Below are 25,796 nucleotides of genomic sequence, written 5' to 3'. Positions count from 1 at the left end.
CTTCTTCATGGAAAAATAAGACATCCCCTGAAAATAAGACCTAGTGTGTTTTTGGGAGCCAAAAAAAATATAAGACAGTGTCTTTTTTTCGGGGAAACACGGTATTACCTTGATTGCTATTAGAATTTGCTTTGTGGAACACTATTGGTCTTGCAAAGTATATATCTTTATCCATATCTGTTCTCTGTTTTTTAACTAATTTTTTGAAAATAAATACAAAAATGTTCCTTAGTTAGCAGAGGGGGCAAGTACACAGACAGCTTGTAACTTTAAGCTGCACTTTACACTGCTTTGTTCTGTGATAACACAGATAATTCATTAAAAATGACAAGCAGCATAAGCAAAAAGAGCAAATATTAAGCAGATGGTCAGTGGGAATGAAAACGATTAAACATAAGCACATTCTTTTAGGGAACAGTCTGTGAAAACAGGGACTGTCCCTGCACATCAGAATCTCGCTATGCATTCCTAATGGGGCTTGTAATTCATAGCTGGGTTAACATTACCAGGATTCTGAACATATTAGATCTTGAGCTGATTTCTCTTCCTATTGGTCTTTGAGGTGTAATTAGCTGCTATTACACTTTATAGCAAATTGGATTCTATGGGCCTGATTTATTAATGCTTTTCAAGGCTGGAGTAGATACAGTTTCATTGGTGAAGCTGGGTGATCCAGCAAATCTAGAATGGATCTGGTACATAATTCAAAACATTTGCTAACAAACAGCAAATCACTTTGAAGAAATCCATTCCAGGTTTGCTGGATCACCCAGCTTCACTGATGAAAGTGTATTTACTCCAGCCTTGGAGAGCTTTAAAAAAAACCACGCCCCATCTGTAAACAATTGGAGATTACTTTATGACCAGATGAGACATTTGTTGTTCATTATGTTTTCTTAGGTAATGCCTCTTACCCGGGTAAGTTGCCTGCTCTTCCTAATTGATTTGATATTTTGATAGATCGGTGCTTCTGTAAGGGGAAGGCACATGACCGATGATTTGACAGATGATTTGATGATCTAAAGCTGCGTACACACTGCCAATTTTTGTCGTTGGAAAGGATCTTTCACGATCCTTTCCAACGACAAGGGAGTGCACGATGCATGAACGGTGCTGTACATACAGTACCGTTCATGCTCTATGGAGAGGGGAGGGGGAGAGCGACGGAGCGGCACCCTGCTGCGCGCTCTCCCCTTCACTTTCATTACGATCGGCTGTCGTCCATCGTCCGTGGATCCGGCAGGTCGGTCGTCCGGACGATGGACGACACCGACTGTACACACGGCAGATTTTTGCCCGATAATTGGCCGATGCCGATTATCGGGCGATAAAAATCTGACGTGTGTACGTAGCTTTACTCAATTCAGTGTGGTAATTGTGGGCTACTCCACACAAGTGTCCATCATCCCTTGAGCTGTTGGATTGATGACCACTGGCAGAACCGTGATAGAACTTTACAGTCCACCAGTCAAGGTTCTAAAAAGAGAAGAGGGATATCCACATTGTTTTGGCAGGTAGCTGTAAAAGCAGAAGGCAGACACTTTGGGCCTGATCTATTAAAGCTCTTCAAGGCTGGAGAGGATACACTCAGTGAAGCTGAGTGATCCAGCAAACCTGGAATGAATCTGCTCCAGAATTGAAAACATTTGCTACCAAACAGCAAATGAAGAAAGAAATCTTTTCCAGGTTTTCTAGATTATTCAGTTTTACTGAAGAAAGCTTTAATAAATCAGGTCTTTGCTTGTCAAGTATTGGCCCGGCATATTTGCATGGTATGTGACTGCACTGGGATGGGATGGTTCTTGTTGTTGAAGTGGTAGCCATGATGTTCTCTTCAAGCTTTACCAAAAACCAACATAAAAGTTACATAGTCCTCCTTCTTCATAACAGTAGGTTCATTATTTGGGAAGACTCATTATACAAGGAGATCCTGCAATGGAATGGCCAGGTTTCATCTATGTATAAAGGCAAAAATTTGAACAGTAGACAAATACAAACCTTTTAAAGTCACTATAGCTTTGTAGCTGTATTCTGCATAACTGCTGATTTATAATTTTGTCTAGTTTTGTTGGGTTAATAAACCCAAGTCCTGTACTTATTCGGTGGCATACATTTATCCTTGAACCTGTCATATAATTATATTGATAGTAGCCATATTATCATATACAGCAGAATGCAACAAGTCTGAAATCTGTCTCATGTGTTTGAATTAAATGCAATCAATTATAGTGCCAATATTGTTAACCCAGATCTACGTAGTAGTATGGCTTCTTGTCTCATTCTGTTATATGAGTTTATCACTGATGATTGGCTTTATGTAATGATTGTATATTGATGGTATAATTATATCTCTTGGAGGAAGTTGAATTGTAATCTGACCAGGAAGGGGGGGGGGGGGGGGGCGGCAAGACAACAAAAAAAAATAATAATTTCATCACATTATTATAAGGTAATTTAAAAAATGTGCTTTAACAATGATACCTCTTAAGCTACGTACACACGTCCAATGGTTGTTGCTCGATAATTGGCTCAGGGCGGATATCGGATGAGAATCTGGCGTGTGTACAGCGCCCGTCGTCCATCATCCGGATTACCTACCGTCCTGGCTGACCTATGGACAATGGATAACAAACGATCCTAATGCAGGGGAAGGGGGAGAGCGCGCAACATGGTGCCGCTCCATCGCTCCCCTTCCTCTCTTCATAGAGCAGAATGGTGCTGTATGTACAGCGTTGTTCAGGCATTGTGCAGTCCTTTGTCGCTGGAAAGGATTGTGAAAGATCTTTTCCAACGACAAATATTGTGTATGCAGCTTAAGTGAATAGGGTTTTGTATCTGTAAAGTTATACTTACCACACAAGATTCACTTCCCAGATTTTCCCAATTTCTCTCTTTGTGTTTTTCATCTATTTGTGCTTTGGCAATCTCTTTGCACATGTGACACACTGTCAGCCTTTAGGATCAGAAATGTGGAGAATTCAGCAGGGGAACCTCGGAACAACAAAGCACCACATCAGGGCTCTAAAGATATAATTTTACATACAAGGCATCTTAATTATTCTGCGTTCAAAATGAAATTCGAGGTGTAGGCAGAGTACCATAGTTGTAAACATGCATTGTGAATTGTGGATTTGTAATTACCTCTGAGAAGCCTTTTTTTATTGCTGGTGTCTACCCTTTTGCAGTGTTAATCTTGAACTTCCAGTTTACTAATTTGAAATGTTTTGTTTAAAATTTGTTGGTGATTTTATTGTTATTATATAAATCTGTGGTCTCAGCCGTAAAGTAGAAGCATTGTTAGAGGAGTGTGTGGAAAGACCCAGTAATAAGGAATGTTGGTGATATGCTCATCGGGTCAGTGAGGATAATGGTATTCTGGGCAGCAGACCAAGGAAAGATGTAATAATACCGGCTCCTATTAAAGGAAGCGACTTGGGGTCATCTGCACCCAATGCTCCTGAATACTCTCAGGACTGAGCAGGCTAATGATAGGTTTGTGCCACTGCTGGATGCAACGTGATCTCATTTTCCACTTCTCAAGGGACTTTTCCCTTGCCCAGATTTATAAACAAAACAGAAGCTGGATCATAGTTTGTAGAAGGCCAGCGGAACAATGAATCACACAACAAAACTCATTGAACTGTTCTGTCATCTGTCAGGAAGCGGTTGTTAATATATTAGTCTGAGTTTGGAAAACAAGTAAGCAAGTTCCCCTTGAACTTATATTCCATAGCATAGCAAAGAATACAGCCAAGTTTATACAGATCTAATTTAGGGCAACTTGTGTTCCATTAAAACTCTTTTGAAATTGTTCTGTATTTTATTAATTGCACCTTTACCAACTCGTGCAGGAAACTGATTTTCTGCATTAGGCACACATGCATGGTTCATTGAAAACCCAATGGAGCGTGGTGTATAAAATGCCTAAATACTGGTGTTCATTTTTATCTTTATCAAGGAAAGATATGTAAGTACATACATAATGTCAACACATTCACGCTTCAAGTTCAATTACAGATAGTCCCAGAGTTAAGGACATCCGACACATGTACGACTCCTAGATATGAGAGGGCTTTCCTGCTCGCTCGTGTGCAGGATAAAGGCTTGATAATGGGGGGGGGGGGGGTTGCATGACTTGCAGAAGAATTATTTTGCTATACACAGCTGAGGTTGTGGGTGATCTTAAGGACTGAGCTCTTCTTTAAGCTCTTGCAACTCTTTAGTGACCACGACAAACTCTGCATTTGTTTCTTTTTGCAAATCAAAGCACAGCTTGCTCCAGAAGGTAATGCATGTCTGGGCTACATAAAGATTTGTTTTCCCTTGCTTTGTTTGTGATTAACTCACAGTGAGGATTCTATAACTGACACCATGCTGCCTAATAATACGTTGAGACAAACATCTGTCCTAGTTACATTTATTAAAATAATGTACCTGCTCTGACTTGCATACAAATTCAACTTAGAACAAGCCTACAGTTCCTATCTCGTATGTAACCCGAGGACTACCTGTATTTGGGCAGGGTCCTAATATTGTGTAATATTGAATTGGGGGAAAAATGGTCATTTGAGCAAAAAGAAATGTGAACAACCCAATAACTTATGAAAAATTGGTAATTCAAATACCATAATATGGAAAGTTTTACACTTTTGTGCTCTTCACATGAGTTGCCCCTTTTTACATTCAGGGACAACATTGTGATAAGTCCACTGAGTGGATAACAAATCACTTATAGTATTACCATGAGTTTCTTACAAATTGATGACATTCCATTAATCGGATTTCCCTCAAATACAGTGAGGGAAAGAAGTATTTGATCCCCTGCTGATTTTGTACGTTTGCCCTCTGACAAAGAAATGACCAGTCTATAATTGTAATGGTAGATTTATTGTAGCTATGAGAGACACAATAACAACAAAAGAACCCTTAAAAACCCAGTGCTCAATTGTCAGAGCTTGATGTGCATTGTAATGAGTGAAATAACTATTTGATCCCTTCGCAAAAGATGACTACTTGGTGGCAAACCCCTTGTTGGCAATCACAGAGGTCAGATGTTTCTTGTAGTTGGCCACCAGCTTTGCACACAACCCGGGAGGGATTTTGTCCCACTCTTCTCCTTTGCAGATCCTCTCCAAGTCAGTAAGGTTTCAAGGCTGATGTTTGGCAACTCGAACCTTCAGCTCCCTTCACAGATTTTCTATGGGATTAAGGTCTGGAGACTAGCCAGGCCACTCCTGGACCTTTATGTGCTTCTTCTTGAGCCACTCCTTTGTTACCTTGGCCATGTGTTTTGGGTCATTGTCATGCTGGAATGCCCATCCATGACCCATTTTCAATGCCTTGGCTGAGGAAAGAAGGTGCTCACCCAAGATTTGAGGGTTCATAGCCCCGTCCAATATCCCTTCGATGCGGTGAAGGTGTCCTGTCCCCTTAGCAGAAAAACACCCCCAAAAGCGTAATGCGTTCTCCTTCATGTTTGACGGTGGGGATGGTGTTCTTGGGGTCATAGGCAACATTCCTTTATACTTATTTCACTCATTACAATGCACATCAAGCTCTGACTTTTGAACGCTGGGTTTTTGAGGGTTCTTTTGTTGTTATTCTGTCTCTCACAGCTACAATAAACCTACAATTACAATATATACATATATATAGGTACACACACAAACTCTACCGAGTTTACTGGGTGTCTATATTATGCTATTGAGCATTATGCAATTCCCCCATGTCAATGTAATGGAGAAGTCTCCTTATATTTTAAGAGAAAGATAAGTTGTAAGAATACTTGCTATAATGTTCATATGGGCAATATTGCTATATCAGAAGTGTTCCAAGGACAGATACTAAAATCTGGAGCTGTCCTTGTAAAGTCATTTGTTCTTTTACTTTGCAGATACAATTTTACTAAAAAAACTATACATCCTGGCTCTCACAGTCACATTCATTTCACATCAAAATCACATGCTATCCATTCACATAGAACTTTTTTCCCCTCTAAGCTATTGGATGTTTTCCAGGCTGCTGTATACAATGGGATTTTGGCCTATACTTCCTAGGTAACCTCAAATAAACTTTTCTTCAAGCTGTGTTTAAACACAGCTCAATCCTGCAAGGGAGACAAAGCTTTTTGAGGTTAGTTGCATGTGATCTTTGTTCTGCATCCTTTGTCCTGACTGCTTATAGGATGCTTTCTCCATAAAATAAAGAAAACCTGAAGAATAATTTAGGGATTTTGTTTTATCTTTGATTTCTTTGTCATGGAAAACGTTTATATGTTATAAAAAAGTATTTCCTGCTGCCCAAGCTTTATCATATTGAAAAAAAAATACTCACTGTCCTCAAAAGAAAGTGTTTTTTTTTTTTTCTAGACAAAGAGGACTGAAATAGGTCACCTCAGTCATACTAAAACAATAAACTGCTAAAAGAGGTTGGGGGTCTTAGACACCATCAATCACCCACCCACAACCATTTACACCTCCAGCACTGATACCTGAATGATTCACATTCCAAAACTTTATGGCACCACATTGCTTGCCACTTAATTTGATGATGTAATTAAAACAGAGACTTTCACACCTCCCATCATCCTCTTGGGCAAATCATCACCTCCTTTGACACATTCCATAGTGACTGGGTTACCTGTGTTGCTATAAATGGGCTCCTGGCTGCTTTTTTTTTTTACGAACCACTTGGATGAGTACATTACAGTTTACCTATAAATGATCACTGCAAGGTATACCATGACCTAGATAAATGAGAACCCTGAAGAGCAAACATTACCGCTGATGTAACCTAAAAGAGAGAGAAATTAATGTTTCCCATATATATATTATGGCATTGGATTTATGGTGGTATACATAGGGGAGGGTTTGTTTATTGGGCTTCCTATATTCTTTTATAGTTTATCTTTTTTTTGTTTAACAAGAATACCCTGTCTGTAGGTGTCTGATATATCCCTTGATTTATCCGTGTCCTGCTGCAGTCAATGGTTCTTCCTGCTGACCCATACCTGTTTTACATTAGCCTGGAGTGCACAATTAAAAATTGAATAAATTCATATGTAGGTCAAATGTCTGTACCTGTATTGCTATACTTTGTACTTGTGGCATTTCATTCTGTTCCTAAATACACACAATTCCATAGACTCTCCATAGCAATATCACCACCTTCAGGCTAAGGACAGAAAACTGCTGCGGAATACTTAATGAAATTCCAAAAAATGTTCTTGTGTCATTTTATACCTTCTTTCCATTTGTATGAAGACAGTAATTTATTGATGTTTGTTTTACCTTAAGGGATGTTCTGCCATTCACCTTGAAGTTGCCGCATGCTATTGCTACAGCGAAGTCTGAGGCTGAACTAGAAGAGATTTCCCAACTGGGAATCGGTGAGTAAAAAAAAAGAGCTTTACCTAGCCCTTGGGTAGACTCCTTTCTCAATCCCTCTTCTTTAGTGGTAACCTTAACATTTTTCTACTCTACACATTTACTGCAATCTAAATTATCTTACTAGTGTTAATATTTGTTGAAGAAGCTGTATGCAGGTGGTGGTCCCTGTATTTTTACACAGCTTTTTGGGTTGTTTAAACAGCTGTTGTTGGGTGGTTACTAAAATTTGCCAGGTGGTGCGCCCAGCTAAGAAAGACTGGGGAAAGCACTGGGTGGATCTTACACAGAAGTAATGTAGTACAGAGGTCCCCAACCCCCGGGGTCAGGAAAAGGACCTAGCTGGGGGGCGCACCGGCCAGAGCCACGGACCATATCTACCGTATAGATCGTAGGCTCAGGGCGGTGGGCGGGTTGTGTCTCTGGACATCATTTAGGGAGAAGTCTCTTCCCCTTTGAGTGACACAAGACTCTGGACCGTGCTGTAGATTCAGTGATGTGCGACCTGCAAAAGGCTGGGGACCACTGATGTAGTAGGCTTGTTGATGATACTGCTTGATATACAGATAGCCACAACAAGAGGAATATACACTTTATACAATATATACTTTGCTAACTAGGAGGACTGTGAAATATCTGCACCACTCTGCCGAGCCAAAGGAAAACCAGGCAGTAAAATATTCCTATACACAATAGTTAAGGGGAGGAAAAAAATACAGCTTATCTTGTAATAATAAAGGTGAACTATGTGCTAAAAATAAAACATTGCAGCCAGGCAGATCCTTTATTGCAGAAGGGACAGGCGATGTTGCTCCTTTTTTTGGAGTTTGATCATTGGCCATCTTATCTGGCCAGGCCGGGATGACGTAAATTCAACACTTGGGCGCGAGAGTTCATGTCCAGCTCCAGAACTTTTGTTCCACTTTTTAAAAAGAAAGATCAGTTGAGATAAAAAATAATTGGAAGAATTATTAACAAAATAGCTTTCATAGCTTAGAATACAGAGTGTTCACTATTATGAGTATGATGTAGATGGGAAGTTGGAAATTTCATATACCTCAAGTGCACCTGCACAGTGCTGGAGCTAGATCTGGGATCCGCAGCATTTCCAGGATCCCATGTTGGAGGCCTAGTGATGTCACTTGTGCCTACAGAAAATGATCAGAATCCAGCGGTGTAAGAGTACTTTTTTAAAATGATATTTTTTATCAGTTTTCTTTTTTACCTTTTAACTGAAACATATTTGAAAGATCCTCTTAAAGGCATAATGTGCATAGTGCTTCTTTCATCATTTTGAAGCTAAATTTAATCACACAAGCTTTGGAATTCCACAAAAAAAACAGATTTTCTGTCAACCTACTTGGACTATTTCACATAAACACATTGGCTCGTCTTTTCTGCGATGCTAGTACTGTCTTGGGCCTCCGACAAGTAGGGCAGACATATGTTAGACTTATTACCAGAGTTTCCTGTTACTCATTGTTGTAATCTTGAAAAGCACAGAGCTTGTCATTTTTCTTAACACGCACTATGCACAAATCCAAGTTTTGCAATCCCAACTCGTGCAGCTGTGTGTTTACAGGCGCTAAGTGGACATGAAAAAAAAGAAGCAGCTGATGATCTGGGCAGCGGCTCACTGAGTGGGAGAAAAAAAGAGAATCTTTCAGCTCTTTTGCCTTGCATGCTCTTTTTGCAAAAATGTCTCTCTGTGCAAAAGAACATACATTAATTCTAAATCAGTACGCAAAAGACATTAGTGTGTTAGTCACGCTTTGTACTCTGTGTATAGAGAAATAGTGTTGAAACTGAAAATGTATGGAAATGAGAGAATGTTTGTGGACTTTACTGAATATATAAATAGACTTAAATGTTCAAGAGTTAACCCATAGCTAAATCATAAAAAAGCTTAATGTATTGCAGCTTTCCAGCCATTAGATTTCCTTTATATCTTGTGATTCTGGAAGTGACGCTTCCAGTTCTAGGACCATAAAACTCATTCACCCTTCTATATCAGGAAAACAGGATGGGACTATCAGGAACTTGCTCTCTACCCTTGTCCATTGCATTGATGGATGGGGTTCGGTAGTCTCCAGGGAAATATAAATGATAAAAGTGCAGCACTAATAGAGAGCACCGGAGGTTACAGTGTGTGATATTACTGTGTGTGAGGTTATATGTAACTTTTTTCAGGTTTTTATTGTTTTCTGTGTTCATGCTGGGGAGATTAATCATTTTTATTTATATAGGTGACCATTGTTAGTGGTGGGAAATCTAAAATTTTCTATTTGTTACTGGAGCTAAAGGTGAAGTAGAATGGCTCAATGGAGCAACATTTTCTGTTCACCAATAGGAGCTTTTCTGTCACTTTGAAGAGAATTCCACTTACTTCCTTGTCTGCCTCAAGGAATAAAAAAACACTCTACTCAAAATTAAGAACACAAATTTTTATTTTTGGATATGAAAATTCAGGACCCATTCAGGTCTATGTACTGCAGTGTCATTTGTTTTAAATGGCACCCTATTGCACTAATGCAGTGGTGGGTAATGCAACATTGAAAAAACATTGGTGCATGCTGTGGAGCAAAGTGACACAAGGTACAAAGATTATCTTGGCTCGGTTTCCCATTCAGTGGGTTGTCACCTGGCTCATCTTTGTGTATATGGAAGATCAATGCTGTTAGTAAACTTTGGAAAATAAAGCTGATCAGCCAATGAACCCCATCCTGGTCAATTACATCTTCTCCATGGGGTGGGGACCAGGACTGGTTTAGCTTGGTTAGGAAAAGTTAGGCCTACAGGCATGCTATTGTTTTTTGATTCAGCCCACCATATGCCTGATTGGTTGAACTCAGAACTTATGTAATTGATTTATTAAGTTTAATTACATTTTTCAAAAAAAGTTAAAATAATATTAAAAGACTACAGATTACCTATATAGCAACTTCCTATACTGTGATAATGCAATTTTACCAGCATACATAGAGCTGGAGCCATGCGAACAGAACCTATACATGTCTATACTGCATTTATCTGTCATGTTTCCAGTGATGCTGATGTAATCTTAGTAACTCTTAAAATAGGCTGCATATTTGTTGATTTGTATTTTGACTTCTTCAGCAATATTGCTAACACAGTTTATAATTTTTGTATTTTTTTGTTTGCTCTATTTAATACCATTAATCACTTACATATGTGTTACATTTCTTTATTTTTAAAGTTTTGTTAGTTGTTACTTATTAACTTTTCAAAGGCATTGATTCTGTAAATCATTTGTGTTATTTAGTGTTTTCAGTAGGCTCAAGTGTTTTCACACAGTGATTCTAAGATTTCTTTTTTATGTTACATTTTGCAGACTTTTGGAAGTCTTCTGTAAACATAAAACCAAAATATTCTCCAGCTTTTCCCAAGCCTCTCCCACAAGGCTACGTCAAGAGGGAGTCTCATCATCTACCTCTTATAAACGGAGTGCATTCTCTCCGCACCAGAACGCCCTCAGAATTGGAATGCAGCCAGACCAACGGAGCTCTGTGTTTCATTAATCCTCTTTTCTTAAAAGTGCACAGCCAAGACTCAGGGGGAAGTTTAAAGAGGGAGAACAGCAAAGCCCATGAAGCAAATGGCATAGAGAAGACAAGATCACCACCTCCCAGGCCTCCTCCCCCTTCCATTAACAGTCATCGCACAAGCCTTCAGCTGTCCAGAGCTGTGCAGTCAGAGCCAAGCATGCCAGAAACACTTATTAATAACAGGATCATAAACTTAGACTCCCCTTCTAAAACTACCACCCCGGTCCCTCCTCCTCGCCTAAAGAAGCAGGCCACCATCAACAGGTGGCAAAGCAACGACCAAACGCCATCATTGAGCAGCTCCTGCAGGTCCTCGTTTGACTCTCAGCCTGAAGAATCACCTCCACAGAAGACCATGCAGAATATTACTTTAAGTCAGAACTGCAACTCATCTGGCACACTACGTGTGCAGCGTTTGAGTGACATGAGCATCTCAACGTCATCATCGGACTCCTTCGAGTATGACCGTATGGTGCCCCCATTTTATGAAGGTGACAGCTTGGAGGATTGTGAGGAAGAAAGCGACCAAGAGAGCATGGCACCACCTGTAAAATCTCGGAAAAAAAGGGGGAGTTCTTTGGGTCTGTCTAAATTAATGAAAACTCACCTTCGCAAAGTGAGCGGGGTCTTCAATTCCTTGGTCACTCCGGAGAAAAAGATGGTGAAAAAAATTGCAGCCATGTCCCGGGACAAGCGGACTTATTTTGGATGCCTTGTGCAGGATTATATTAGCTTTCTGCAAGAAAACAAGGACTGCCACGTCTCTAGCACAGATATGTTACACACCATCCGACAGTTCATGACACAAGTCAAAAATTATTTGTCACAGAGCTCTGAACTGGACCCACCGATCGAATCCCTGATTCCAGAAGATCAGATAGGTAAGAAACGTTTCCAGTCTTCTATAGCAGCCACTCCACAGCAGGTACTGATTATACAACAGCCTAAAGTCACATAAAAGCTTTGTTCTGGAACTCATTTACCCTATACATGCAGTTTTATTTTTTCTTAGCCTATCCTAAAACTTACATTTATACTTACTACTATAATTACTACTTACAACTATATTTACATTATTATTGAATGTTGGCCTGAGTGAATCTGTTATCACTTTACAGAAGAGTTATTCCAGGCATGTGTATGATGTGCCCTCTGTTTGTCTTTTACGTGATGTCAGTGCAGCTCTCTTATACACAGGCCCAGATATCTTGTATTTATTCATTAAAGGCATTGACTGAGATATATAAAGATAGTACAGGGCCAGCTTTAATGAGATAATAGAACATGCTTATTGTGTTTTGTGTAATATTTTTCCGGGGAAACTGACTGATGATTTTCTTGCCCCGGCTTGGATACTCTGTACTGTTGATGTTGCTGTATTCTCACTGTGGTTGCACGTGATCATTGACTTAGCTAATCATAAGTCTCTGGCTTTTTGGTTAAATGACCTTCATAAGCCATTGCAGAATGTATCAGAGTTATATACATAGCGCATAATGCAGCCAGAGTAAAAGTGATGTTTTAATGACTTTTGAAATTATTTGTTTTTATTGTTGTGTGTGCAGAGCAGTTGGCCCTAGCTAGAGTTTTTTAAATCAAGCGAATTGTATATTGTGAAGTTGTGTTAAAATCTATATGGGCAGTTCAGAGGTTAACTTTCACCAGTCTCAGTCAGTGTTTGCTACCCTCAGGATATTCTGATCCTTGATCCCACCTCTTTTTCCTTGTTATTTTTTTTTTAGCCAAAAAAGGTGCCCAGCCAAGCTACTCCCATCTTTGAATCCAGGTTTTCATGTGGAAATAAAAACTCAGGATAATGCGTTCCCTGGCTTGGCACCAGCAACACTAATTAAAATAGTTTTCTGCTAGTCTTCACATGCCTGCTTATACATGGTCCTAACTCCTCAGCTGCATAAACTGTGTTTTTATCCGGGACAACAGTGAGATGTCAACAGACTCAATATGATGAAACAGAAAAAGGGGTTTATTTTCAGCTATCGCCCCCCAATCTATACTACTTGTATTAGGGTACCTGCACACGTAACTGGAGACGGCATGGTTTGCATAGGATATTAAACATGAATAAGTATATAAAGGTGGCAGCTCCCATATTTTTGTCTAGATGGGCTTGTTTATGAAGAATACATTTCTGCAAGAGCAATCATCCCTTATACAGTACTGGATCAGGCATTTGCCGTAACATTAATACACATTTGAGCATAGCAAGGTTGGAAAGTTTCCTCCTGGCTATGAGTACCTTCTGATGAGTATTTCAGAGAATGTCATGAACACATGAGAGACTGTTTTGATTAGTAACACTCAAGCACTTCCTGTTGGAGCCTGTCCGCCCCTTACTGCTCATGCACAGTCTTATGGGCCAGTAAAACAAGCAGGTCAAAGTGATGATCCAAAAGAAATGTGATGAAGATGGTGGGGGGAGGCAGTCACTGACAGTAAGCTTAAAACTATCAACGTCTTATTGACCCAACATTCCGGTATAGAAGCAGGGGCCATAAAAATCAATGTCAAGTATAAAGTGGAAACGTGTGTAACCTGTATATGTAAACCAGCTTGCAGGTTTATGGGTTTGAATTAATTGCCCCGGTCCTTTCTGTAATATTTATTTATGCATTTTTATCACACATTTTTTGCAGTGTTTTATAGACTCCATAAGCATGTCACTAACTATCTCTCGGAGAAGATCAGAATTCAATGTCCTTAGTCTTATCTCAATAACAAGGCCACATTTTTTGGCAAAGCCACTTAACCTATTCAGTATGTTTTTGGCATGTGGGAGGAAACTAGAATGCCCAAGGGAACTTGCAAACTCCATGCAGAAAGTGTTTTGAATGAGATTTAAACCTGAAACCCTAGTGTTGCAAGGCCAGAGTGCTAGTCCTTGAGCACTAGTGATATGTAAGTCTAAACTTAGCTCAGCTATTAGGAACTCTAGAACTTGTAGATGTGTCTGCACTGAAAACAGTTACTATATATAGTGAATTAACTGTACATACTGACAGTGTTTGCAGTGTTAGTTTTAGGGTTATCAGCAAAGCGTCATTAAAGTCAAATGCTTCCTATCATCTGTATTCCCATTGGGGAGAGTTCCCATTACAACAAAGTACCCATGCCAAGTCTAATTCTTCATGTTTATTGAATGAGGTTGAGCTTTTCTGATTTAAGCCATCCAATTGTGGCTTTGCATAAATATTTTTTTAGATTTCCTTGCATATGATTGGGTATTCTTTGCAAAGGGAGTTTCATTTGCATGGGGACTTTGCTAGGTGAATTCCACATATTCCATTAGTAAATCAACCCCAATGTGAAGTTGCAGGACAACAGTATAAAAGTAATAGACTCTAGTCCAGGCTAAAATGAAAAGCCTAAAGGTCTTCTCTCAAACTCCACAGAAACCCCCCCAGTGTATAAAAATGTTCGCTCCAAGTGGTGGTGCAGAATATAGATATCCTCCAACAGGGGCAGTTTCACTGATTGTGGAGCCCATTGCCCCCCTAAAGACGAAAGGATATTTCAGCCTAAATTTGTCCCCTTCTAATGTTGTTCTTTAGGTATATATTTTAGTATTGCATAGAGTGGGGAAAGGTTATTTTTATTTCTGCATGTGTTCCCATTGCCCGAACATGTTGCTTCTGATTGGTGATCAATATGAAAACAAGAGGTGAGGGGACGTCTTCCAAAAGAGACATCTGTTTGGGGACAATTGTATAAGCAAGGATTTCACCTTTCATTGAGAGACTTTCTTGAACTTTCTGTTACCTCTCCAGGGAATTTTCCAAGAGGAAAATTAACCGCCAGGGATTTTAGCTAAACCTCTAAAGTTTGCAATTGAACCTTTTGGGTCCAAGCTTCCAGTGTTGGACATCCGATCATTTCACGGTATAATGTATAATTCCACAACAGCAGTAAAGCTGGAGGTTGCCTAAACTTGTTTCTTTGTGGAGAGGAGTGGCAGCATTCAGAGAAAGTTGCCAGCTATGACATTTGTTTGCTGTCTATGAGAAAGTGTTTTCCCCTTTATCCACCATCCAAGACATGAATAACTCTCACAGGTATCTGTCCCACCTACGGGTTTCTGTGGGCAGCTATTCCTGGCACTGCTTGCATGCACGGGCATTAGCAAGTCTCCTCTATCAAGTGTTGAAAAACAATAATTTTCTAATTTGCAATAGAAAGAAAAGCTTGGAATATGGCCAGTTACAGTGGCTGATATAGCTTTCCTTTCTTTTGTTAATCTGTAGAACAATCACTCATTTTATGTATGTATAGTATATTTTTTTCATTCAATATATACAAAAAAAAGTTCCTACAATGGTGATGTGTTAAATAAGGTGACGGGTGTCCCCTATTATCACTATTAGGCTTATTCACACCGACAATATATCTGCTGTTTTTAGTAGTATATGATAATGTGTTGAAGGAAAGTGCATTTTTATCAGACAAAGCCATGAGGAGAGGGGGTCAGCCTTCCCAGGGTTGAGTAGGCCAGAATAGCCATTAATGAGGTCAACATGTTATGACATGGAGAAAGGGGGCATGCCACCGGGAGTAAAATTGTCAGTATAATTTAGTATTGGTATCAAGTTCTCATGACTTTGCAGGGGTTGTAGTAGGGACCCAGACAGCAATAATGTATGGGCATCAGGGTGAGGTCCTTGCACAGACTGGGGGCATTGTGTTACTACTTTACATTTCCTCTACAGTGGGGAAGACCAACATCTTTGTGAATATTGCAACTATATGCACAACTTTTTTGAATTGTTTATTCAATATAACTCACCGCATTAGAAACACCCTGGCTTTCTTTTCATTCTTTGTTTTAATCCATATTTCCTTTACATATTAAATCGATACTAGTTTCTTTGTACATTGCAAGCAAACACATTGCTCTTATGATGAAGAATGATACTGTTTATGGTACAAATGTCTCCATTCATTATTATTACACTCATTTTTTATGCACTTCTCCATCCAGCTAGTGTGATTGACAAAAAGCGTCCATCCTTTCATTAAGAATTATTATTCTTCCTATTATCTCTGACTCGTTTACCCAGTGACTGTTTATTTATAAGCAATCCTATTACAGTGATATATAATGTTTTTATTTTGTGCAATCTTTTCCCTTCTGCAATTGCCTTTATTGCAATTTGTAAAGCAACATTTAAGCTGTAAAGTGCAGCTTATTGGGGATGATGGGGGTAGCATACAAGATACATAATATAATAGTAGATGGGCCATGACAAAGTTCTAACATTTATCTTATTTGTAGCTCTTCTCATCCATATTTACTTTATAATGTGAAGGTCGTGATATAACCTGTCTGCCACTATTGCTCAATAACGTAGACAGAAACTTGTGACTAATACTTGAAACCTAGTTGTGGTTTGGCATGAAAAGGTTTCACCATTGATGTGGGCTGAATTGCGGAGGAGATGAATTTCCTCAGAAGGTAAACAGACTAGAGAAACAATATGACAATATGGGTATTTATAGCTTAATATCCCCTTAAGCAACTTTTCTAATGAATATCTAAAAATAATTTGTTTGTAATATTACCTGTGGGTAGGAGTAGTTTTTCCCTATTGTCACATCTTAGATCAGCTCCCACAGAACTATCATATTAAGTTTTATTGTCTTAGCCGTGATGGGTTTAATTTATGCAGTGCATGTTCACACAGATATTCAATTTAATGAGCTTTGTTCTATTTTAGTCATTTTAAACATACAAGTATTTGCAGGTAACAAAACCTGACAGGTGTTTTAGCACTTCTGCAACATTTTTTCATTCATGTTGTATACAGAGCATGCAGAAAACGCTTCGGCAAGATGGGGGTTGTTCAAAGGGTCACTACAAAGCAACTCTGTTAAAAACTGAATCCACCAGCTCCATATGAAGAAAACAGCAATACTTACCTATTCTAATACCTACATCGTGAAACCTGCCATGTGGAAGAGAGAACCCTGCTGATTAACTTATACATTTAGTACTATTTGTAATAGATCGTCTGATCCTCGTTGTACTCTGGTCCTTTCCTCTGACCCTAGGTCACTACTGTTAAGTGACATAGGGGTTGTCGGATAGAACCTAAGCATGCAGCAGGGAAAGCCGGTATCCAACACTCCCAAAAATGCTAAATATAAAAGATCTTTCAGCAAGATTCCCTTTTCACCTCAGATTTCAGCAGATTTCCTGTTGGTAGCCCGTGTGTCTTCCAGTTCTGTCGACATTGCAGATCTTTGTTGACTCTGAGCGGACACCTAATAGAGGCAAATACATAGGATCAAACATTTCCATATACAAAGTGATTCTTCAGTAATGGCAAAACTAACTATTTCACCAGATTTGTTTTCCAAAGTTGGGCATAACCCATATACAATGTGATCATTGAAAGATTAGGCTGACAATGGCCCAATATGATGCTTAGCACACGTATAGGAGTCTTGCATGAACAAAGTTATTTGGAGATTAAGCATTATTATTGGATTACACAGAGATCAAGCATTGTGGTCACTTACTTGCCATGTATAATACGGGTTATCAACCACATTAACCAGCCTCCTAATGCTGTATTAAGTGCTATGTTAAACACATATTTTATTTGCTAAGTGTTATACTTCTTAACAAAAAGTTGGGATTTGATGATTTACAGGATGCACAGATTTGTAATTTAAATTTGGCTTATTTTGCTATTTTCATTGGCACCTAGAATGAGATCGATATTCCATGTTGAAGAATGTGAGCCATAAATCTTTACAGTTATGTGCCTGGCAACTGAATCAAGTAGAACACAAAAGGACTCGGGCTTTTCCAGTCCATAAATAGTTATGTGGCAGCACTGGAAGATATCTTTGAGGCCAGAAATATGAAGTGTAAAAAAAAATCTCCATTCTGTTTTAGTATATTATTGACATAAATGAAGATATTCACAGCTGTTTTAAATAGCTGACAAAAAGTCAAAATAAATGAAAATAATTTACAAACTGTTAATATTTATGAAGTTTGCCAATGAAAATGTATGTTGTGAGCTCATAGCAGCAATATTTGCATTTTCATTGTGTGTCCCAGTGTTCTGCCCAAACAAGCGATCTCTATGAGCTGCTGTATATTCATTTTTCTGTTCCCACCCAAGATATTCTAATTACATTTTAACACATACCGAACCTAAATGTCATTTGATTGTGCATAATTAATAAATTATAGCAGTCCAGAGTCCCATCTGTAGCTGGAATAATTTAGTAGCCATTCAGATCTGTTAAAATTTTGTACATTAATTTACAACAAAGACATGTACAGCACTTATTACTAGTGTTATAGGCAATCATTTGATCTCTACCAAAGTTTGAGTTTATTTGAAAGTTTTTATCCAGTATTCTCTATCTGCTTTTGTCCAGCAGGAGCACTGATTTTATTAATAATCAATGACCTGTGTACGGCCATATTGTTCAATGAACATTCATTTCCATGAGCGTGCCTTCACAAGTTCAGATATCTTCACCCGCACAAAGTTTATTCTAGGAGGGGTTAGGTAGGATGAAGGGTGTATGATGAATGTCAAGGAGCTCATACTTACTGATGAGTGGGTGAAGAATGCATTGCATTGGCTTCTAGTTCCAAATACTTGTACTTGTTACAAATGTTCCTTCTTACTTTGTGTTGTCATGTTCACAGGCAAGTACATTGTAGCAGGATTTTTAATGTACAAAAATGAGCTGTCTATCTTTAGAATTGCTAAATTAGCAATTATATATCAGAAATCAAAAGTCATTAGCTCATTACATACTAGAAAATACAATTTTTAACAACTTAGCATGACAGATCTCTCATCTGGAATCATCTCAATGCAGACAGCAGCTTTATGTCAGCCAAAAAAATTATTACATGGCTCAACAAACAACAAGTATAAAATAAAAACAGTGTGCCTGTTAATATGAAATGCAGTCCTCTAGCTGCAATCAAGGGACTTTGTCTAGGAACAACATTTCAAGGTCATTCTGAGATGATTAAGAACAGTGTAGGACTGTAATGGATTTTTACACGACTGGGTCAGAGGCGTTAGAGGGATAGAGCTGTGTGAGTGTGATAGATTCTTACACTGGGCCTGATTTATTAAAGCTCTGCAGAAGGTAGGCTTTAAAGCTTTAATAAATCAGGCCCGAGTGAGAGAATACAATGGATTTTTACATTGGCCAGAAGAAGCAGCAAGTGTGCAAGGCTATGTACATTTTGCATATACAGCCAGAAACACAGTAAACTGCAGTGACATTGTTGGCCCAATATCAAAAACTAGATTCTGACCCCAGATGATGAAAGCTGTGAGCAGTGTGATCAGTCTAAAGGCTGCAATCCAGAATTGTGAACTGGTAAAGTTTTTCCACAGTTGTCCCATCTCTTAATACTCTAGGTTACTTGAGGAAATTGTCCCTGGTATAGTCACATTTTAATATCAACACTTTTCGATCCAAAACTTTTTATTTTAGGTTAATTGGTTAGTACCTCTGTCAGGTTTTTATTGCAGTCTGTGCACCATTTTAGTAATCTTTACTTCCTGACAACATAGACATAAAGCTCTCTAATGAAAATACATGCCGAGTTACTTACTGATCCCACATTACAATTACTGTGATCCACAACAGTTAAATGTTTGTTTTGAGTGGACAGCTAAAGTGAAATATATTGTTAATCTATAAAAATGATCTTTTGTTTTTAGTAACCAAATATTCCACAGCAAAACCAATTATTTAGTTCCAGTCATTTTACCAGTTCTAAAAGCAGCACATATCACGAGGGGAATGTAGGAATGAGGATTGGCCCGTTGGTGATGCTTGCATATTTCTGATGTAACCCATTACAAACCTAGACAATCCAAGAAGAGCCTATGATGAAAAAGGCATAAGAAGAGGTTAAAACTGCATGTATAATATTCATAGATTCTCAGAAACAAACAGCTGTGGTCATAGGCAATTTTTGTAAGCATGTTGAATATAAAGCAGTACTGAGACGATTTCTCCAACAAATCCAAGAAATTACCTAAATGGACTGAGTAATAAAGAATGGAAAAATGAAATCACAATCCAGATGTTACAAAGTAAATAATCCTGTGGATGTGGGCAATAAGGACATTTTTTAGATTTGTTTTTATTTTATTTTTTTCCTCCACAATATTTTTGTACATGTTAATCCCTCTGCATTAATCTATTTCTATTACACAATAACACAAATCTCTACACATGCTAAAATCATTATTCTGTAATATAGATAATTTTAACACCACATAAATTATATGCATGTGCTACAAGGACTGATAAAAAGATTTGAACAAACAATGTATATCTGTCAAACCAGGAAAAACTAAATAATATGCAAAAAGGATTTTTACTCCCTAGCATAGAAGAGACAGGTAGAACTTCTGTCAATTACATATCTGTATATAAAGCGCTTTAATGTAGAAAGGACTTGTGATTGTTGAGAATCTTCTTGCCAAGATCCCCATGCGTATCTAAAGTCATTTCAGTTATCACAGTCTGGGTTAAGAAAAATATAGTGCTATAAATAGTAAAACATGAAGATTCGAGCCACATGTAGGTTACTTAGAATGCTCTTATAACAGATTGTTAAAGGGCAACACCAGCCTGGACTATTATGGATAGCATTGGGAATGTTAAAATCCCTATCTGGTTTTTCTTTTCCTGTCTCTGTCTTTCTTTTCACATAACGGAGAGACACCACACTTTTTTTCTGAGAAACTTTGATTTGGTATTCCTATGTTCCTATACAGTACAAAGACACCATTGGTGGTGCTCACATGGTTTGCTCTTAGTGCACTGTACAAGCTTTGTTGTTCATGCTGACACGCAGCTGAGAAGTTCCCATTTTGGTAATGGTATTCGGGATTTCTTTTGCCAGGAGCTTTTCTAGTTCTTGCAATTTCTGTGCAGTTGAAAATATGAAAACCATTTCCAATTATGCTTGATAAGATGACATGTGAACAAAGGATAATATTTTGCTCTATCGGGTATTTGGTCTTTCTGCTGGGGGTGAAATTAGCTGTGCCATGTAACAGATCAATTGGCAGATAAAAGATGGAAAGAGTAGCTCAACGCACTTCTTATAACATTTTGTTTTTAAGTGCTGTTTCCCCCTGATTACAATAACATGCTTTCCTTCTGTTTTTCAGATGCAGTCCTGGAAAAAGCAATGCACAAATGTATATTAAAGCCACTGAAAGGTTATATAGAAAACATGCTAAAGAACTTCCGTACTGCAGACGGCTCATGGAAGCAGCTGAAGGAGAACCTGTTATTAGTTAAACAGAGAACCCCTAAGGAACTGGGGGTTCTCACCCCAACCCCGGAATCTGTGGATGTGGAAAAGATCAAAATTAAGTTGTGTACCATGCAAAAGATGTATTCTCCAGAGAAGAAAGTCATGCTGCTGCTGAGAATCTGCAAACTCATCTATACCTGCATGGAGAATAACTCAGGTACACATAGTTCTGATACAACTGTGGTAGTATTCTTGTGATTGCCTCACTTAAGCAATGTTGTAGAAAAATAGTGGAGAGTATGTTTCTGTCTTTTTAGATGGGTGGAGCTGGGTGGCCTCCTATCCCTTTGCTCTATTTGTAAATCAGCTCAAGAATACTGAAAACATAATAATAATTTCATGGAATGTGTTTTAGGTAAAAAAGAGACATTATTATCTGCACTACTCATACTGTAATTTCAATGTTTGTACAAAGAAGCATTAAATAGGATAGGTTGGAACCTCTGCTTTTTTATTTTGCTGCCTTTGTCTTTGCTGGAGTAGTTTTCCCTTATTTTCTACCTAATGACGGAAGAGGAAGAGGAAGAGAAGTGAAATATGCCATGTGAAGACACACACAGCAATAAATATTATTGAAGGCAGATATTTATTTAATGATTGTGCCTATTTACCTTTAAGGGCTGCAGCTACAGGAAAATATAAAAATGTTTATGTAATAATATATAAATATTGTATTTGTCTTATAGGAAGGATGTATGGAGCTGATGATTTTTTGCCAGTTCTAACTTACGTCATCGCTCAGTGTGACATGCTGGAAATTGACACTGAAATTGAGTACATGATGGAGTTGTTGGACCCAGCTCTGCTGCATGGAGAAGGTAGGTTTTGATCAAAATCCTTTTAGTTAAACAATAGTGTAAATGAGCAATAAACAGAAATGATATGATATATTTTCAACTCATGTACTGCTCATGCACATGTAGGCCATTCATATGTTTTTGAAGGAGTGTCATGTTAACAGACCAGGGAATGGAAAGGTCAATGCTTAGTAGTAACCCATCCAGAGTACTTGAAAAATCTGTATGAGTTAATGGGGGGTTCACAATATATTGACCTAACTTTGCAGTGCTTCCATTAGAGGAATATAGACCAGCAAATGCCCATGTTTTTAGTTAATTCATGGTGCAGTAAAGCTCCCCTGCATAATATAAGAGCTGGGTGGCTTTTAGTGTTCATCACTTGTATGCAAAAATAAGGGATTGCAAATACTGGGAAATAAACAAGGACAAAAGGCGCATGTCCCATACCTTGCCTATTGGTCAGCTGGGTTGTTTTACAAATTATTATATATTATGAACCAATAGTAGGATATGTGAGGGAAAAGAGTAAAGCATTGCTTTAGTTCCTTTTGTCATTATTTGCATTATAGAGCATTCTTGCAGTCTCTGTTTCCAAGATTCTCTACAATTATGAAAACCTTTACCTTCAAATGCCTTCTTTCACATCTTCCAGCAACTTAATAGTGAACCCAGGTTTACTAAAAACAAACTTTTATAGGCCTTCCCACAACCACCGCTCTGGGTAAATGGATAAGTCTGATTTGATTTTCTTTAAGGACTCCTGGTGCATATAGAACCTTCAGTTCTCCATAGCAAAAACATTCAGTCTTATCTGATGTGATCTTTTAAGAACAGAATGCAAACCAAATAAGTTAGCTTCTCTTGTACCATAGTCTCTTTATAACTGTGCTAATAGTGTACACTGGACCAAAATAAATGCAATGTAAATGTTTGGTACAACATAGAAATCACACCTCGGTTATGTTAGGACATTGCAGAATAATGTAATTACACACTGTTAGTGGTAATGTAACCTACAAATGCTTAGCACAATCTGTTCAAACAATAAACAAAACTTCAGACTGTTTCTGTCCTAATGGCTTTTTTTCATTTGAGATCTATAAATTCTGATATTAAAGCACTGAGGTTTAAATCTAAAGTTGTCCAACATTTTTAGTTTGCATATGATGGAGGTTCTTTGTGTCCCTGTCTGTCACATAGCAGTTTGGAAGCTGAAATATGTACGATTTTGAAACCATGATAATATTCTGTACTGCTGCCATTAAGAGGAAGGCTATGTAACTGTGTGTGTTTTTTATACTGAGGAACATTATTTTCTGCAGCTGATTTTTTCCATTACAGAATTCCTATGTTATTATGGTTACGTTTAGCTAAATAGTTCCATCCTGTTGAGAGCGGTTTGTCTCAGATAACCGAAGGGAACCTTATCCTCCCTTCCTGAACTTGTCTACCCCATGCCTGCAAATAGAAACTGTCCTGTGGCATAATGAAATACTTCATAGTACAGGGCCTGCTAACCAGAGATAACTAGGAAACATTAATGACAGAGAGGGAAATAAATATGTACAAAGGCAAAACTAAATATATTTATATAAATATTGAAAGGAAATTGTTATGTTCGTAACCAGCACTTGAATAGAATATTGCATTTGATGCAAGGTCCTACCTGATTGGATACAAACTAAGGACATATAGAGATTGTTAATTCCAAATGTAAAGTGCTTGGTGGGCTTTATTTAAATAGCCATCTTATCTTGAAAGGTAGAGCTTGGCTCTGAACTTGGTAGTAAGGCCACCATTGCAGTGATGAACCTGTAGAACGTTGCTGGATGAAACACCAACTAGATTAGGTTGATGTATGCAAACAACTGTGCTTTACAATGGCTTCTTGCCCATGGTAAGTATACAAAGCATGAAGTCCAGCATTTAGGTGCTGAATCAGATATATATAAGCACGCACCATAGGAAAAAGCATACCATTTAGACTTACATAACAGAAACAGACATGCAAGTGTGATTTTGCCAGTTCTAGGATGATCAAGCATGCTTCTCAATTCACTTAAAGGCTCCAGATGCTCATTATTTGCTGATTTCACTACACATACCCTACAGAAAGTGTTGGTTTAGCTCTTACAATCGCCTTATGTATATAAGTAACCTGTCTGTTAACCTAAATAAACCCAATCACATTGTTATAAGCTGTGTATTTACATGATGTTCTTGTTTCCCTGTAGGAGGCTATTACTTGACAAGTGCATACGGGGCACTTTCTTTAATAAAGAATTTTCAGGAAGAACAAGCAGCTCGATTGCTAAATTCAGAGACCAGAGACACACTAAAGCAATGGCACAAGAGGAGAACTACAAACAGGACCATTCCATCTATTGATGACTTCCAGGTAGTATTTACAATATACATTATACCCATTATATTGAATACAATTCAAACCTTTTATTTGATTTAACTTTTGCAAGTAGTCCTGAAACCTCTGTAAGTTTTCTCTGCAAATGTCCCGGTTGAAAACATTCCTGCACATTCCGTGTGATTTGGGGCAACATGAAAACTTTTTAATTGAGTGAAAGTAGGCTGCATACACACATGCAATAATTGTTGTTGGAAAGGATGTTTCATGATCCTTTCCAACAACAGACTGCACAATACATGAACGAGTGCTGTACATACAGCACCATTCTTCTCTATGGAGAGGGGAGGGGGAGAAGGACAAAGCGGTACCCCGCTGCGCACTCTCCTCCTTCACTGCCATTAAGACCGTTCGTCGTCCATCGTCCGTGGATCCGCCAAGACGGTCGTTCGGACGATGGATGACGGGCGCTATACACACACCAGATTCTCGTCTGATATCGGCCCTGAGCATGTACGTAGCCCATGACTTATGTGTTGTAGCATTGTTTGCTCTACATACACTTTACAGTTTAATACAATCTGGTATACCAGATTGTATTGTAATAGAATGCATTGTTTAAATCCTCACACCAATTAAGTGTTGGTAAACACAGTTGTATAGAGGTTAAAAATTAAAACATGTGTGACCAACTTTAGCAAGTTAAAGTATGCTTATCACTTATCTGTTTCATTATTAGTGAGGTATGGCATGCTTTACTAAATTGTTGTCAAAAGAATTACTAACCACATCATATGGGCAACTGTGTGTCTAGCAACACATCAGCAGCGGCAGTCATGCAGGAGAGTCATTCACTTATATTTGTGCAGTATTTTGATTATTTAGGGGAGCAATTTTACATAGACTATTTAATTGAGAATAGCTGAGTCTTAGCAATCCTGGAATTACTGATTTGTTACAAACATCAGAATCCCCATGTTACATGGCTCTTAATATCATAATAACAGAACATCATAGCCACTCAGGCTGATTGTGGAGACAATAAAATAGGCAGTTTGCTCACTCTGCATCAGTTCATACTGATTTGACCCCTGGAAGAGTAGGACAAGTTGTCACCATACACCGCTAGCAGTTACTTTCAAGTTGTTTAGAGCAAATTTGATGATTGTGGTAGGCATGGCGCCAGCATCCACTTTTTCATTATACACAACAAGATGTTACTGATAATCAGCAACATAATCTGTGTGTAGTCTGTCCCTTGGGTTATATTGGCTATACAGACATGTGCCCTGGTTAAAATGTAAATCAGTAACGTTCTGTATTTGTTTCTTTTCTTTCCAT

General features: G+C 38.4%; 1 protein-coding gene across 2 annotated transcripts in view; it reads left to right on the top strand.

Moving 5' to 3' along the window:
• Positions 1-25,796, top strand: part of RIN2 (Ras and Rab interactor 2) — a 109,900-nt gene that overhangs the window by 77,769 nt on the left and 6,335 nt on the right. For both annotated transcript variants that reach the window (XM_072409410.1, XM_072409412.1), the window contains exons 7-11: positions 7,296-7,387; positions 10,738-11,832; positions 21,145-21,450; positions 21,980-22,111; positions 24,328-24,491. In XM_072409410.1, coding sequence (XP_072265511.1) covers positions 7,296-7,387; positions 10,738-11,832; positions 21,145-21,450; positions 21,980-22,111; positions 24,328-24,491 — 1,789 coding nt within the window. The remainder of the gene's footprint in view (positions 1-7,295; positions 7,388-10,737; positions 11,833-21,144; positions 21,451-21,979; positions 22,112-24,327; positions 24,492-25,796) is intronic.

This window comes from Pyxicephalus adspersus, chromosome 4, assembly GCF_032062135.1.
Source record: "Pyxicephalus adspersus chromosome 4, UCB_Pads_2.0, whole genome shotgun sequence".
In the NCBI taxonomy this organism is placed as follows: domain Eukaryota; kingdom Metazoa; phylum Chordata; class Amphibia; order Anura; family Pyxicephalidae; genus Pyxicephalus; species Pyxicephalus adspersus.
The sequence above is the reverse complement of the archived record's forward strand: the minus strand, read 5'-3'. Positions and strand labels throughout refer to the sequence as shown.